Consider the following 16,563-nt stretch of genomic DNA (forward strand, 5'->3'; position numbering starts at 1 on the left):
CCTACAAAAATGTATTTCCGCGCATGTGCGATGTGTTAGTGTGTGCTGGCGTTACCTTCCCTGCTGCAGCAGCAGCCTGTATTATTGCACTTTGACTGAAGATGCGTTGTCTTTAATATCTACATTAAACTGTAGCCGCCACTCAAGTCACAATGAAGACCAGATTTAATACGGTGGACATCAGGGCAGTCATTGCCGAGATCAATGCCAAGTAGGTGATCAATGTTGTCGGGAGTTGGACAGCTAGAGTAGCTGTTAGCCTAGCCTTGGATCAAGACTATCATAGATGCATTTTATCGATCGAGTCATAAAGACTCATAAATACGAAAGTAAAAGTCAGACTCGAAAAAATACATATATGAATTAATGACTATTAAAGATAGTCTTGATCCAAGGATAGATGTCAGCCTGTCATCTCATCTGCAATCATCAACATAAATAGACCCATTCATAATTCTGTCCACTGGCACTACTCTCTTTACAGTTATCTTGGCATGAGAGTAAACAACGTCTATGACATCGACACTAAGACTTATCTCATCCGACTGCAAAAGTAAGTGCTGTCTGTCTGCAAGTGCAACCTCTGGAATCAGCTTTGTTACACTTTGAAACACGTTACAGTAAATGTTTTCATAACCTGTCAGCCAACAACAGAAGTTAATAAACATACAATTAAGTTACCCTCCATGTGATATAGGGCCTCTTCTAGGGTGCTGGCCCTTAACATTTACTACAATTACAATTACAAAACTACACTTATCAGCTGCAGTCAAACCTTTCTGTCCTATTATTATGAGTCCAATCAGAATAGATAATCCATGTATTGTTATTGCAGGCCTGACTTCAAAGCTATTCTCCTGGTCGAGTCGGGGCTTCGTATTCATTCCACAGACTTTGAATGGCCCAAAAATATGATGCCATCAGGCTTTGCCATGAAAGTATGTTTGTTTTTGTCATACTATTATTGCCTGTTGACTGTTTAATCATCCACATGCCAAAAGTAGCACATTTTCCCATGGCGCATTTGAACAACTAAAGTATGAAATTGGTGATCACTGGATGTAGCCCTCACAATTGTTTTATTCTCTTTAGTGCCGGAAACATCTGAAATCAAGGCGGTTGACGCATGTCAAACAGCTTGGAGTTGACAGAATCATTGACATCCAGTTTGGCTCAGATGAGGCTGCTTACCACTTGATCGTTGAACTTTATGACAGGGTAAGCATGAATGAAGGATCCAAAAGCCATTTAACTGTTTATTCAGTGATGTGGTGGTAAAGGAATGGATGGATGGATGAATGATTTTCTGGTCAATAATAAAACAAACAAACACAATGCATATAATACACTAAACACAATGCATACATTAGCTGAAAAATAAGAATCAAAATAAATAAACAATGTGTCCAGGGGGATATCGTACATCATTAATGCATCCACTAAAGGTAATGCAAAACCTTCCTCAGGATCCTATACAAAGAAGATATACAGCATGACAGTAATGAACAACAAAATATGCAAACAATTCTATGGTCCATCTATCCAACAGCTCCAAAACAACATAATATTTTACCACTTGAACCCTATATCATCCTCATTTTTCGACCGTGGTCGAGATCATGGATTTCACAATGCCACGCCAGACTTCCCGGTCCTTCATTGCCATCCCCAGTTCCTGCTTACACACTGCATGTGTTCCTAGCGATGACATCAGGGAACGACAGTTTTCTACCTCTGGTCTGCTTTGAGGCAGAATTCCAGAGAAGAAGGGAAGATATTACCTCATGATCAGCTCTGTAGCAGTGGCCGGGGAAGGTTGCCGTATGTTAGAGAAGTCGATGGGTGGCTCTTCCAAGAGAGATTTTGCGCTCTTGGTTGCCGTATGTTAGAGAAGTCGATGGGTGGCTCTTCCAAGAGAGATTTTGCGCTCTCATTAGAAGGCGGGTGTAAGTGCCATTATGAACCCTATAAACTTAGTTTCATGGGGTCCCCCAGGGCTCTATAATTGGTCACTGAAAATAGGAGATTCATAACATGCAATAATAATCATTGAGGTTTGTATGCATTTCAATCAATCAATCAACTATTTGTATAGACTCGGTATCCATTAAAAACACAGACAACATAAAACACTATACAAAAATGTATGCATGGTTATACCTTTGTAAAAACATACGTGTATTCGTCCATATTCAGGGTAACATCATTCTCGCAGACTATGAGTATACCATCCTGAATCTACTGCGTTTCCGCACTGCTGATGAAAACGATGTGAAGATCGCGGTGAGAGAGAGATATCCAATTGAGGGTGCCCGGCCCCATGAACCTCTCATCAGCTTGGACAGGTAACCACAAAAACCCAGGACTGACATCTAATATATTCATCAATCATGTCATCAGTGTTCCATTTGCCAATCTACCTCGGGGGCAGCTTGTATTTTTCTGTCCATAATCATGGTACCATGGGTTGGATATGTCCTGAAGAATTAAAACTCCAGAAGAACCATGGCCTGTCCTGTTAAAGTTGTCATTGGGAGAGGTACTGAGAAATGTAATTGTGTTTTATGTACTTTTTTTCCTTCTCCTTTGTCACATAGGCTCACAGAAATCCTCTCCAAAGCACAGAATGGAGAGCAAGTTAAAAAAGTCCTTAACCCTCACCTTCGTAAGTAGACAAGCAACCAGTTTTGTCAGCAGTCAGAACTCAGAACATATATATATAACTCCTTATATCTAGCAGTATCTTATGTGTATCAGACTCATATATTTCCCAATTCTTCCAGCCTGTGGAGCCACTCTGATAGAACACTGTTTGATGGAAGTGGGACTCTCGGGCAATGTCAAAGTTGACAGCCAAGTTGAAACTGCTCAAGGTATAGTTATGGTTGACATGGCATTGGCTGGCACAACATTTTTGCATAAAGTGTTAAAATAATTATGGTGATTGAATGATTGTCGTTGAGGTTTTGGTCTTCAATGTAATGACTACTGTGTGTATTTATTTTTTGTAGTTGCACCTAAAATCCTGGATGCCCTGCAGAGGGTTGAAAAGTATATGGAGGAAACTGAACATTTCAGTGGAAAAGTAAGAAACCCACTAGTTTTGAAGGAAAGTATAACGATACATTATGTGTAGGGTTACAACAGTTACTCAAACTAAAATTGAATCTATTCCAGAAATCAAATTTGATTATTTATTTTCACCTTGATTCATTGCTATAAAGTAAACTATAAAGACATACTTTAAATAATCACCAACAAAATGATGTATAGTTGCAGCTTTACACATGTAAATACAGCATTTTGTTGCGTTCATGATTTTCTTTCATGTTTCATTCAAGGGTTACATCATTCAAAAGAGTGAGAAGAAGCCAAGCCTAGCCCCTGACAAACCCAGTGAAGAACTGCTCACGTAAACGCTATTTTGCATCTATTTCTCCTGCAAGATACAGACAAAACTTTCCTTTTATTTATATTATTCACTTTCAATTATTATTCTCTTTCTCTAGGTATGAGGAATTCCATCCATTCCTCTTTACCCAACATGCAGAGAGCCACTATGTGGAGTTTGAATCATTTAACAAGGTGAGTTTTGCATATTTGGACCCGTTTGTTTTGTTAGGGAAAGAATGTCTTTCTTTTATGTTGAAAGTTTCTTAGATTTTATTGTCAGATTTACAATGAGATGGGGAGGTAAACTATTCCCTCATCTAATACATGTTATCACTCTCCATGAAAAAGTGACATGACACATAAAGTACTTTCACCTAGGCGGTGGATGAGTTCTACTCTAAGATGGAGAGCCAGAGGATTGATATGAAGGCACTGCAGCAGGAGAAACAGGCTATGAAGAAGCTGGACAATGTCAAGAAAGACCATGAACACAGGCTTGTAGCCCTGCACCAAGCACAGGTTAGCACTGTCCATCCATTGTGAATAATAAATGTTGCACAGTACAGCACAATTCAAAGGGTTCAATTGTACACTCAGTTAAATTAGGTATTAGCACTCAGGATTTTACAATGTAGATGAAAGTCTTTGTATGAATGAATTTAAATCAGTTAACCACTTAATCCCAGTATACTTTGTTTCGTGTTCTTAAGGTATTTCGTCTGTATAAAAAAATATTATCCGTTTTCCGCAGCTGTCTAGTGGGGTGTTGGTGACAACTAGTGACAAGCTGACGGCTAGTGATAGGCTACTACTTTCGGATCTGCAAAAGGCAGCGAAAGAATGCACGAGTGTGCAACCACCCTTACTCTGTAAATGCCAGTCAACTGATTGAGTGTCTGTTGTCCTACTAAATGTATAAATAAGAAACACTTTCTTTCTCTGTTATGCAGGAGGTGGACAGGGTCAAGGGTGAATTGGTGGAGATGAACCTGGCTGTGGTGGAGAGGGCTCTTCAAGTGGTCCGCAGTGCCCTGGCCAACCAGGTTGACTGGACTGAGATTGGCCTCATTGTCAAGGAGGCCCAGGCAGCTGCAGACCCTGTGGCCTGCGCCATCAAAGAACTAAAGCTGCAAACCAACCACATCACCATGCTGCTGAAGTGAGAACATTATTGGCGTGTCGTCTTAGTTAATGTACCATTGATCAGACACCCTACAGTATGTACAATACTTCTTCACATGATGAATAGAAAAAATAGACTATCTACAAGGTCACAACGCATCGCAAGTTTGCAGATCTGCTATTTTTAGCCATTTTAGAATCTTTGAACATTTTCACCTATAAATGCATGCCCAAACTAGAAATGCACTCTGTCGAGGTGCCAACTTGCCAACTGTTCTCTTAGGACCAACTGTATGGGTTAGCAGTGACAAGGGACTAGAATATACAGGGAATCCGGAATTACATTTGGAGAAAAAGGAAAAACGGCACTATGCAAGTGCTATGAAGATCATTATCTTCCAGCTGGTGTATAATCCAGTCACACTTGAAGTTTTCTACCATCTGAGTTGTAGTTGATCAGTTACAGTATGACACCATCACCAAGCTCACATTTATTGACCCTCAGTGACTGAATCTGCTTCTTTCTCTTCAGGAACCCATACATTTCAGAGGAAGACCAAGGGGAAGAAGAGGGGGAGGAGGTGGCGGCTGAGGAGGAGGTGGTGCACAAAGGCAAAAGAAACAAGAATAAGGACAAAGGACAAAAGAACAAGCTGCAAAAGAACAAGCCCATGTTGGTGGATGTGGACCTCAGTTTGTCAGCTTATGCCAATGCCAAGAAGTAGGTGTGGGTGCCGACTGGTACAGAAAACAAAGAAATGTTGCAGGGCTAATAACTCAACACCACCCCCACTCTGTTGTTTCAGGTACTATGACCACAAACGGACCGCTGCAAAGAAAGAACAGAAGACCGTCGAGGCAGCACAGAAGGTGATAAGGCGCAGTCAATATAGTGTGCCCTTCCTAAACCTTAGCAGCTTTGATTTTAAATACTATTTATCACATTTCTGTCATTCAAGGCTTTCAAATCAGCAGAGAAAAAGACAAAGCAAACACTAAAGGATGTGCAGACTGTGACCACTATTCAGAAGGCCAGGAAGGTCTATTGGTAAGATGCACGGTGGATTATCTTATATCAAACGAATAAGAATATGTTCCGTTTTCCCCAATTTTCTTAAATATGTTGTCTTAATGACACACGAGTCACGACATCTCTTTGCTTCCTTCCTCTTTTGAGGTTTGAGAAGTTCTTGTGGTTCATTAGTTCAGAGAACTATTTGGTCATAGCAGGACGGGATCAGCAACAGAACGAGATGATTGTCAAGCGCTATCTCAGGGCAGGTAAGAGTTCCACCCTGTGTATAAACAGGCTGCATAAAGTACACTAAGGCCTGACTCACACCTTCACAACAAATTGATGTATAGCTGATGCATGAGACTTGTTTACTGATGCAAGCTCGCAATGCATTTCCAATGGGAGTCACATGGTTTGACACAACATTTTTGTTGTATGAGGGGGAGGGGGCAGTCGAAACACAGCCAAAAGCCGTACAACAAAAATGTTGTGTCAAACCATGTGACTTCCATTGGAAATGCATTGGGGCGGCCATGACACTTACCCTTTTTTTACATCTAGCATCCAACAATGTTGTATGCTAGATGCGAAGGTGTGAGTGAGGCCTAACACACACACACACACACACACAAACAACTGGATGAGCCTCATTACTTGCGCAAGCAGAGCGCACAAGTAATAATTTCGCCCGGTCTGTGTGCACCGTGCCAGCCAACCCGCCATTTTATGCGTATGCAAATAAAACAGCAGATTTGTGCGCACGTCTAATAGCCGGCTATTGCTCAGTGGGATGGTCAAAAATAATGAAAAACGATGGGCTATAACCCATCGTTTTTTTCATTTTTTCATTTTTTTTCAAATCCTCAAAAATGATGACAAACAGCGTGTTATAGTATGCCGTACGGTATGGGCTATAGCCCATGGTCAAAAAATCAAAAAACGAGGATAAAAAAAAAAATCAAAAAACGATGGGCTATAACCCATCATTTTTAGACGTTTTTTATATGCATAAAGTAGGTAGGTAGCAAATAGTTACACCTAATAATTAGACATTTCAAACGTTCCTTCACAGAGATACTGAGATTCCACAGTTTACAGCAGTCGAAAGTACTCGCGCTCTGCTTGTGCACTAGTTGGCCAAGTATGCACTCGATAGAGTGCATTTCTAGTTATAGTCTAGGTCATGGCTAAGATATGTATGCACTTCATGGAAGTGTTTCTCTTGTTAGGTGATGTTTATGTTCATGCTGACCTCCATGGAGCAACAAGCTGTGTCATCAAAAACCCATCAGGTACAACCACTCTTTCACACACAATTTCATTTCCTGGTAAGAAAATATCAAATATTGGCATTTGTATATTAACCACTTCATTCCTGGTGTCCCTATTTTTGCTAATGTGCAATTGACCCTTCACTAAGCCCCACCCACTCCACTCCACCCCACCCCCACACAATATGTATCTTCTAAATCTAGTCAACAAGGTCTGCAGTAGGCTATGCACTGGACAAATATGCATGACATCATTTCAATAAACTCGAAATACGAGGAAATGTTAGAGGGTGAAACAGTCAGTGTTGTTTTTGTCGACTAAAACTAAGACGAAAAATGTTCGACGAGTTCCTTTTTTCATTGACAAACTCAATGGAAACTAAATGAAAACTAAGCTACGATGACTACGGTCACATTCATACCAGAGAGCTTTGCTGCGATTAAAACGAATCCTGCTGCGCATTTTCAGAAAGTGCACTTCGTTTGGCAGGTGTGAAGGCTCATTCGAATCGTAATGCGTATCAAAGAACCGCATTATACTCCGAGCTAAAACGGGGGTTTCGCTTCGCTTCCACTTGATTACGATTCGGTGCAGGTGTGAATGCAATTCGCAGTAGGAGTAGGAGTAGGAACTTTCATCTCAATACACGTGTAAACATTTTCCGCTGGTGTCTGTTACAGTATATCAGTGCACTCAGCGCTGTGCCTCCATGCCCAAAAGAACAGTGTGTGGCTGCGTGCGTATAGTGAGAGAGAGAGAGAGGGGGGGGGGGGGGTCCAGTCCCAGACTGCACGACACATGCATGTATAATTCTATCACCATAGATTTCACTGTGTAGGCTAGTTTATGAATGGAACACATTGATAAAGGTCCCCCCTTCTGCGTTTCCAATTGCTGCGGATGACAGTGTGAAGGCAAACCGCGGCAAATTAAATATGCAAGAATCCCAAATTCTCCGCCCATACGCATGAGTCTACCGAAGTATTAGGTGAGAATGTGACCTAAGACTAAATATATTGACAATTTCATCAACAGATAAAAACTAGACTAAAATGTTAGGAGGGGAATAGTGGATAATAGCCGATCTATAAGCTCACAACGCGCTGCGATGCGCTTGTAGATTTGTAAAATCAGTCATTACGACGGCATCAAGGCCGACTTAGTCGACTAAATGAACTGTAGATTTAGTAGACTAAAATCGTATGATATTTATTCAACTAAAACTAGACTAAAACCTGAAACATTCCACGTGACTAAAATGTGACTAAAACTAAAATCTAAATTTGCTGCCAAAAACACTGGAAACCGTATCCAACTCAATCAACTTTAACGACTGCCCGATTAGTAACACCTGTGTGGTTCAGTCGTGTAACTTTCCCGACGTTAAGCTGTGTACAGTATGTGTTCAACAACACAGCCATGCCAAATAACATTGACAGCTATGATTTGAAAGCTTGCCCATCTTCCCGTCAATTGTTTCTCAAAATTAATGGAAATGGCAAAACTAGCTACAAGTACAAGCTCACACTGTGTTGTGTGTGTTAAAAACTTGTAGATCGGCTATTTTCACTATTCATCATATAATATGACAAAGTATATAGGGCTTAAGTGGTTAAATCACTTTCCTCAAACACTTTTCCTTTGTCCCTTGCCCACTCCTGTTCTCTCCCTCAGGCAATCCTATCCCTCCTCGTACCCTGACAGAGGCTGGCACTATGTCTGTGTGTTACAGTGCTGCCTGGGATGCCAAGATCGTCACCAGTGCCTGGTGGGTCTACCATCACCAGGTGAGTGAGTACCATTGTACTCCGCTAGCTAGTTCAAAGTGTGGGTGTGCTTATATTTGGAGTGAAAGAAGACTAAAGACTAAAGCATCAAAGAGTTGATGATGGGGGAAAGAAATATCACATAATAATATGCAACAATGTGCTTTTATTGAGACTGATTCCTGAGCATGATTCTGTGCTTACTTGGGACAGGTGTCCAAGACGGCTCCTACTGGAGAATACCTCACCACAGGAAGTTTCATGATCAGAGGTACAGTAGAAACCTATTGTCTCAAGACAGACATGTTGACAATTTTCAAATACTATCACCTAACATTCTATACTTGGGAAGCTCTGAAGATGAGCAACTAAACGAAAAGCAGTCTAACGAATAACCAACATACATTGAGAATAAATGTGGATATGATTAAAAAGGCTTTATGACAGAACACATGACACATTTGACTCATTAGGAAAGAAGAACTTCCTGCCACCTTCCTACTTGATGATGGGGTTCAGTTTTCTTTTTAAGGTAAATACAACATTCTGCATGTATACTGCAATTAAATATAATTTTCCTGTATGTATTTTCAGTAATATATGTACTTTGTGTGCTGCTAAATAGGTAGACGACGAGTCTGTGTTTAGGCACAAGGGGGAGAGGAAGGTGAAGACCATAGAGGAAGACATGGACCAGATCTCCTCCAGCACAGCCGAGCTTCTAGAGGAGGGAGAAGAGCTGATTGGTAATAAGACGCACATGAAATATGCTTATAATCCATTTGTCTATAACCCGTTTCAGCAATTATTTAGGGAGGTTGTTTGGCAAATGAAAGCAGTTCACTTCACACATTTTTACATCTTCATGTCATACATGAGGACATTTGATTTAGATTAGATCCCCATTAGCGTGCTGTACATGACATCAGCTACTCTTCCTGGGGTCTCAAAACCATCAGGTATTTCATGTCATTACATACACTAGTGTTGCGCCCACACCAACCTGCCCCGCAAAACAATATATTAGTCAACAACCCGCCCGCCCCTTGGCCCACAAAAAAACACTATTAGAGAGAGAGAGAGAGAGAGAGGCAACCCGCACTGTGCACGCCTGCGTCACGGCGTCACGCACTCAATTAAGAAAGATTCATACAACACAACAATACAATACAACACAAAACATCACCTCATAGCACGTCTAATAGTAATACATTTGATAGCTAGCTCCAAGTACTATTCAGTCTTCACATTGACATCAAAACAAATACCATATTATATCGGGATCTGTATATAGCTCATATCTCCTTTACATCTCCTGCGTGAACAAAAACAACTAAAACTCATATAGCCACTTTCAGCGATCAATAAAATCGTTAATGAGTTCCATGCCACCATTGTTCAGTAATGTACTGTTTAACATTTGTTCTACATGAAGGAAGCAGGAACTGACCCTCTGACTGCCTAGTAAAATAATTATGTGTATCTGAGAACAATGCAGGCGCGTAGCGTGGATAAAATGATTGACTGGGCAAATTAGCATCTCCGGCCGATAGGTGAACGGTTTTGCCGACAAATGGGGGACCATTTAAAACAAAGGCGACTTTCATGCTGTGATTCGCTACTAAACAGAAATGCCAAAGTAGGCTATCTTTTTGGTCTTGTTTTTTCGCCCCCTCACTTTTTTGACAAAACACAGTAATGACTAATCCAACCTCCTATATACACTAGATCATTGTGCATTGTACTTACTCTTGTTCAATATGGGCATTGAAGCACTGTTTTGAGCTGCTTTGTTTTACACCTGTAATCTATTCAAATTACTTTCTGTTGTGTTGGACCAGATCACTGCACAATAATCTAAATGTGATAACACCAATACGTACTAATTGTTTGGTTTGGTACTTAGGCAAGTATTTCCTACAATGTTTTATAGCACCAATACCTCTGCCCATTTGCAGGGGATGACAGCAGTAACGAGGGTGAGTGTGAAGAGCAGGGCGGAGGAGGGGACGGAGGGAAGGTGGAAAGGGAAGAAGAGGAGGGGGGAATTGCAAGCAAAGAGTTGTCTGTCGTTCCTGAGGAATCCACATCCGACATGGAGGAGGGAGGAGACACGGGGGAGAACGACGTGAAAGATGAAGTAGATGCGGAGGAACTGCCAAACAGTGATGGAGAAAGTGCAGAGATCAGCTTTCCAGATACGACCATCTCCCTCTCTCACTTGCAGTCCAGCAGGTGATATTTTCATCTCCCTCTCTCACAGCTTGGCATTAGCTCTTACATATGCACATATGTTGCTGCCAAACAAACACTTCCTGACTATTCATCAGTTGAGTTTTACATGAATCTGTACATTCATAGTTGAGCCTTATTTATATTTTCTCGTACAATGGTGTCTCACACCGAAAATAGCCAATCTACAAGCTCACGAGTCACAATGCATTGCAGCAGATGTGATGCGTTGTGAGCTTGTAGCTCTTTTTTCGACACAGTCTTGCGATGAGTATAAATCAGGCTTTAACCACCACGGTATCTACTAATTTAATAAAAAAATATATTTTTGCAGGACCTCACAGAATGCTGGGTTCAAAAAGGAAGTGACCACTCAGGTAATCGGTTACTACAGTCAACTGCACACAATGGTTGTCATTCATATAGCGTAACACTTTGAAGAAGCAAACGTGCACTTTCCAAAGATCATACTTGTATCGTAATGTTATTTCTTCTCTCCCCTCCAGCCTGAAATAGACACTCAAGGGACAAAACACATCACTGCCAAACAGAGAAGGTGAGATAATGGAACAGAAACACAACACCCCAGCATGGCTTACATTGAAGCATAAAGTCTATTCTTCTCCAATTCCATTACAACAGTACACAACACCTACTGTAATGAGGTACTGCACCACTTCCTGCTGCTGAGACAATTAGATGAGCTGGGAGAAATCCTTTCTCAGCTTATCGCAGGAAACAAATAGGGCCTCGTATCATTTAGCCACAGACCTCTCCATATCAGATCTGCTCAATTAAGCTACAGTAATAGTCCATTTAACCTTTTGGGGCATGTCTCTGTCCTCAGGGAGGATAAGAAGAAGAATCCAAAACCAGGAGTTGCTGAGTGCCAGGCTGAAGCTGAGGGTATATCACAGGACTCGCCGACTGGCCTGTTAGCCAACCAGGGAGCCCAGGGTGGGGAAGGACCCTCCCAGCATCCCCCCAAGAGAGGTCAGAAGGTGAGGGAGAGTTTTTTTTTCTTCTTCTAGTTTGACAATGTTACACATTGCTAACACAGCATGTGTTGTTTGCCTGTGTAACATAAATGAGCTGCTGTATGTATCATGTGATACATTTTAATTACGTGATATTGTAGTATGAATTAGATCAGGGGTAACCAACCGGGGTTCGCGAGCTACCAGTCGATCGCGGGAACGTTTCCAGTCGATCGCGAAGTGTCAGACCCATTGGAATAATGTCAGTGCCGCTCGTCACATGCAAATTAATTTTGAGCAGAGCGCTGTGGCTCTGAGTTTGAGAATAGACCCCATCGTCCAAGGGTGTGTGTGCGCGTGTGTGGTGGGGGGGGTGGTATCTTAGCAACACTGAATGATCTGTCCCATTGGTCGTGTGCTCGTATCATGAGCCAATGGCTGCAGCTCTGAGCTTCCCAGACCCAGGTTCACATCTCAAATATTCTACACTACACAAGCCGTAAAGAGAACTGACAGGTCAGCCACAGGGCTGCTACCATATTAGCAGCTGTGAGCGCTCTTCTCTTCTCGTGAAGAAAGCAGGACAGAGTTGTCAAATAAATCCCGCCGTCATTCATACTGTATTTATTCTCCGACCCAACATTAAAATACGGAACAACGTGCGTTCATTACGGGGCTCGTGACAGGCTGCAGACACTTGAGTTGGGACTACTAGCCGATAGCGCCGCTGCTCCTTCAGTTTTCGTTGTTCGTTGTTATAATATTTTTTATTATTGCGATTTGATCATTGATGCAAATTCTAAACATATGGATGCAGCTGCAGAAGTTGTGTTGCTTAAAGGAATGCATAGTTGCGTTCTCCTCAACTGCTGCGCAGCAACAACAAAAATATAAAATTGAGAAAAATATACTGAATATACCAGTCTGCAATGCAAACTAATAGGCGAGTGCACTCCAGGGCATATGCAAAGGGAAAGAATGACTTCTGTCCGTGACAATAATCAATGCTACAGTTTGAATTCTGTACACATGCACACATAGAGCAAAAAATATGATAAATATGAAATATGAAAACTTGTTGAAGTACAACGCATGAGTCAAGTAGCTGCTTTTGTATCAAACCCTTTCCTCTTTACTGAGCCTACTGTCATTGAACTGCTGTCCGATAAAATGCAGGATGTGTTTGCATTAACTTCAGATATTTAAATGGAGATTATTGGATTAGTAAGTGACTGTCACCTGCAGGTCAGAGCTAAAGAGAAGGAATTTTGGTCTCTTGTGAGCAGAGAAGTATCCCCTGATTGTGTCGTGTGCACTGAAGCTGCATGCCTACTTTGGTTCCACGTACTATGTGAAATGGCCTTTTCACAAATGAAAATAATAAAATCCAAGTTTAGAACTATGACTGACTCACATCTTAATGACACCCTCAGACTGACAATCACTAAATATGAACCAGATTTCAAAACGCTTGCAGATAAAGTGCAGTCACAGCAGTCTCATTAAAGGTGGGCTGACCCTGAGAGTATGTCACCATATCTGTGCAAATATATATGGTCATGTTATGCCTATGTCATTTGAACATCTGCCAATGTGAATATTCATTGAAATGAGAAACAAAATATTTCTAATACTAATTATTTCTAATTTGTCTTAATATTATTTGACATTGATAATATAACTTACTATAAGTATTTATTCTAATTTAAGCTTTAGTCTTTGTGTGGATGTGTGCACATGCATTGAGCCTGTCAGAAATAGCAAAAAAACAAGTGTTTTTTCTAACACGTTTTAGTGGTAGATCTTGGCTTACAATTGGGAATAAAATGGGCTCTTGGGCTTGAAAAGGTTGGTTACCACTGAATTAGATTAAGATGATACCTTTGATGGAATACTGGACAACTCATCCCTGTGCTTGCCCGTTTTTCCTCCCGGAATTTTACCCAGTGAGGCTATATTATTTTACTTATATTGACCCTAAAAACTATTTAGTATTATGTAAGGTTTTGCCCACTCAAATGGTACCTCGTCAGATAATCCCCACATCCCTACAACAACCTCCGAACCGACTTCACTGTAGTAGCTTTTCATAAATTATATAAATTTGTACTTGGGCTGTCTGCTGTCTTGAAATTTTATAGTATAGAGAAATTCAAAGTTCAGCCGTCTGCTGTCCAGCCTCTCCCAACCCTCACTGGGGAAATCCCTATTTCGGGAGGAAAACGGAAAAGGGGTGAGTTGTCCTGTTACCCCTTAGATGTATCCACCTGTGTTTGGGTGATTCCAGAACAAACTGAAGAAGATGAAAGAAAAGTATGGTGACCAAGATGAAGAGGACAGAGAGCTGATGATGAAGCTACTTGGGGTGAGAAGATCTTTCTATTTGACCACAATATGATCTGTAAATTTGTTTTTTAATATCACAGCCTGGATACAAAATGCATTCTGTTGAGCAAGGCACTACATCCTGATCACCATAAACTCTTCACCGTTGGTCCTCTTTTAACAGTCGGCCGGTGTCAAGGAGGAAAAGGTAAAGAAAGGAAAGAAGGGGAAAGGGAGAGAAGAGCCTGCTAGGAAAGTCCCTCAGAAACCCCCACAGAAACCCCGCAGCATGGAGGCTGCTGTGAGGAAGCCAGAGCGGACAGGGGAAGTAGAACACATGGAGGGACAGCCTGGAGAGGAGGCGGTTGGAGCTGAAAATGAGGACAAGGTAGGAGATAACCAGCTCTCCTGCTGCATGTCAAGTAGACCCACCCAGTACTGCAGATCTGACATATCACATGCCATTTGTTACGTCACAAAACCAGCTGATGAGAGCAATGCTATCAATGTTCTGTCTGAGCCCACAAGATGCAGTTTGTCTATTCTAAATACCCAATGTCCTGTCTTTCTATTCTAAATACCCAATGTCCTGTCTTTCTATTCTAAATACCAAATGTCCTGTCTTTCAGGAAGATGACGTTGACCCGGACAACCCTGGAGCAGAGGTGCATAACATTATTTTACAGTGCAAATAGTTATAAACGCAGGGAGGCTAACAAAGACATATTTTATGTTTATAAATGTATTCTACACATGGACGTAGTTGTGTTTATTCAATTTATGGTATGTGTTATATCACATGGGATGTTACAAATTATTTTACTGAGAAGCAGTATTTATTTGACCATTTTGTGGCAATATGTCATCTTCTCGTGGGCGTTTTGTGTTTTCCCAGGAAGCAGAGAACCTGCTCACCTCTCTTACGGGCCAGCCTCATCCTGATGATGTGCTGCTGTTCTCTGTGCCGGTCTGTGCTCCGTACACCGCACTGTCCAATTACAAGTATGTGCAATACACTTACATACTCTACACCACTGGTTCTCAGCTCTAGATGATTGATACTTGGTGAAACAAATGGACCCTTACAGATCTGTAGCACCTAGTGAACAAACGGGACATTCATTGTTAATGAGGATTGTATGTGTAGATTTGGGTCCCAGTCTCCCCAAGTAAATGGCCCAATACACTGTGAGTCCTTGAAAATAAGACTTGATATTCACTGCGCAACACCTTTTCCCCTGCAATAATAATGGTTTGTTAAAAAGCGTAGAGTCTAAAGGTCTAATGAGGTCTAATGTTTGTTTTCAGACACAAGGTGAAACTGACACCAGGCGCTCAAAAGAAAGGCAAAGGTACGATGATACATTCAGTCTTATAAGCCTGATGTATGCTTTTACATTGTGACACTTTCTCTGCTGGTTATTTTGCTCCTGAAGCGTGTTTTCAGCTGATGCTTTTCCATGTGCCCTTTAAGTGTTTACCTATTTGGTGGTTTTACAGCAACCATAATACATGCTTGCCAGAAATAATATCCATCCATAGCAGAATCAAGTCGGCGCTAATTAGTCTCATTAAATGTCCGCAAATATTTGAATGGCTAAAAGTTTTTTCCCCCGCTTTTAGTGATAACCACACTGCATTGGAAGATGCCAATGCATTATGGTATACCGTATTCAGCTTTTCAACAAAAATGAAGTCCTTATTATGGGGGATGTAAAACCACTGAATGTGTGCTAGTGGCCCCGAAATCATTAGACCCGGCGATGACCACTTCAATATGATTCAAAGAAATAATCTCAATGAAAGTTAGTCTGAACCAGTTTGTGACCGTTTACTTGCCAGCTGCTCGTACTGCAGTTTTCAGCTTCATGAAAGCCAGGGAGGCTTCAGCAAGAGAAAAAGACCTATTCCGCAGTGTTAAGGTAAGCTAACGCATCTCTAAGATAATGAACTTGTACTTTTCATAAGCAGTGTGTTGAGTGCAACTGATACAATGATTATGAATTAAGTTCAGGATCTGTGCATAAGTGTTACCATGTTATCCTCTCATGTTACAGGATACAGACCTGTCTAGAAACATGCCAGGTAAAGTCAAAGTGTCTGCACCAAACCTGCTCGCTGCCAAGAAGAAATAAGAGCGAGGGTTGAATACAGACCTGTCAAGTAGCCAATGTGCGATTTATTCATCGGGCAAACCAAGAAAGGAGACATTCTTTGTTGACTGTACCAATGCCTTTTATTTCATTAAATGGCGAGAAGACTGTGCTAAGTCTTTGCAAATTGACTTCTAGTGCAGTAAATGCATTTTAAATCAGACGTCATTGATTTGGTTTTTTTAACACAAATTTTGTGTGCTCTACAGTACAAAAATTGTGCAAACAGTCTTATATTTCAGTGCAATGTGGTTCATCAGTGTACCTACACAAAGCTTGTATGTTGTGATAAATGGAATGGAAATGCT

The 16,563-nt window shown here is 41.2% G+C and overlaps 1 protein-coding gene across 1 annotated transcript; it reads left to right on the plus strand.

Moving 5' to 3' along the window:
• Positions 1-33: 33 nt before the first annotated feature.
• On the plus strand, positions 34-16,367 carry nemf (nuclear export mediator factor). Its single transcript, XM_080784727.1, has 32 exons — positions 34-211; positions 485-553; positions 836-938; positions 1,093-1,218; positions 2,197-2,345; positions 2,598-2,665; positions 2,784-2,873; positions 3,012-3,085; positions 3,342-3,412; positions 3,510-3,585; positions 3,772-3,912; positions 4,344-4,552; positions 5,048-5,236; positions 5,322-5,385; positions 5,475-5,563; positions 5,693-5,796; positions 6,760-6,822; positions 8,477-8,589; positions 8,782-8,839; positions 9,042-9,100; positions 9,194-9,314; positions 10,527-10,803; positions 11,135-11,177; positions 11,307-11,356; positions 11,648-11,801; positions 14,065-14,142; positions 14,287-14,490; positions 14,732-14,767; positions 14,998-15,104; positions 15,411-15,454; positions 15,945-16,024; positions 16,160-16,367. Exons 1-32 carry the CDS (start codon positions 153-155, stop codon positions 16,235-16,237), a joined length of 3,246 nt encoding a protein of 1,081 aa, XP_080640853.1. The 5' UTR covers positions 34-152; the 3' UTR covers positions 16,238-16,367.
• Positions 16,368-16,563: the final 196 nt, after the last annotated feature.

This window comes from Protomyctophum bolini (genome assembly GCF_963924005.1).
Source record: "Protomyctophum bolini genome assembly, chromosome: 15".
Classification (NCBI taxonomy): Eukaryota; Metazoa; Chordata; class Actinopteri; order Myctophiformes; family Myctophidae; genus Protomyctophum; species Protomyctophum bolini.

Bases quoted from the DNA above. Each gene is read 5' to 3' on its own strand.
- nemf (XM_080784727.1), top strand. From the start codon at position 153: ATGAAGACCAGATTTAATACGGTGGACATCAGGGCAGTCATTGCCGAG. The intron at 5,797-6,759 runs GTAAGAGTTCCA...TTCTCTTGTTAG, and splicing joins CAAGCGCTATCTCAGGGCAG to GTGATGTTTATGTTCATGCT. The intron at 8,590-8,781 runs GTGAGTGAGTAC...TACTTGGGACAG, and splicing joins GGTGGGTCTACCATCACCAG to GTGTCCAAGACGGCTCCTAC.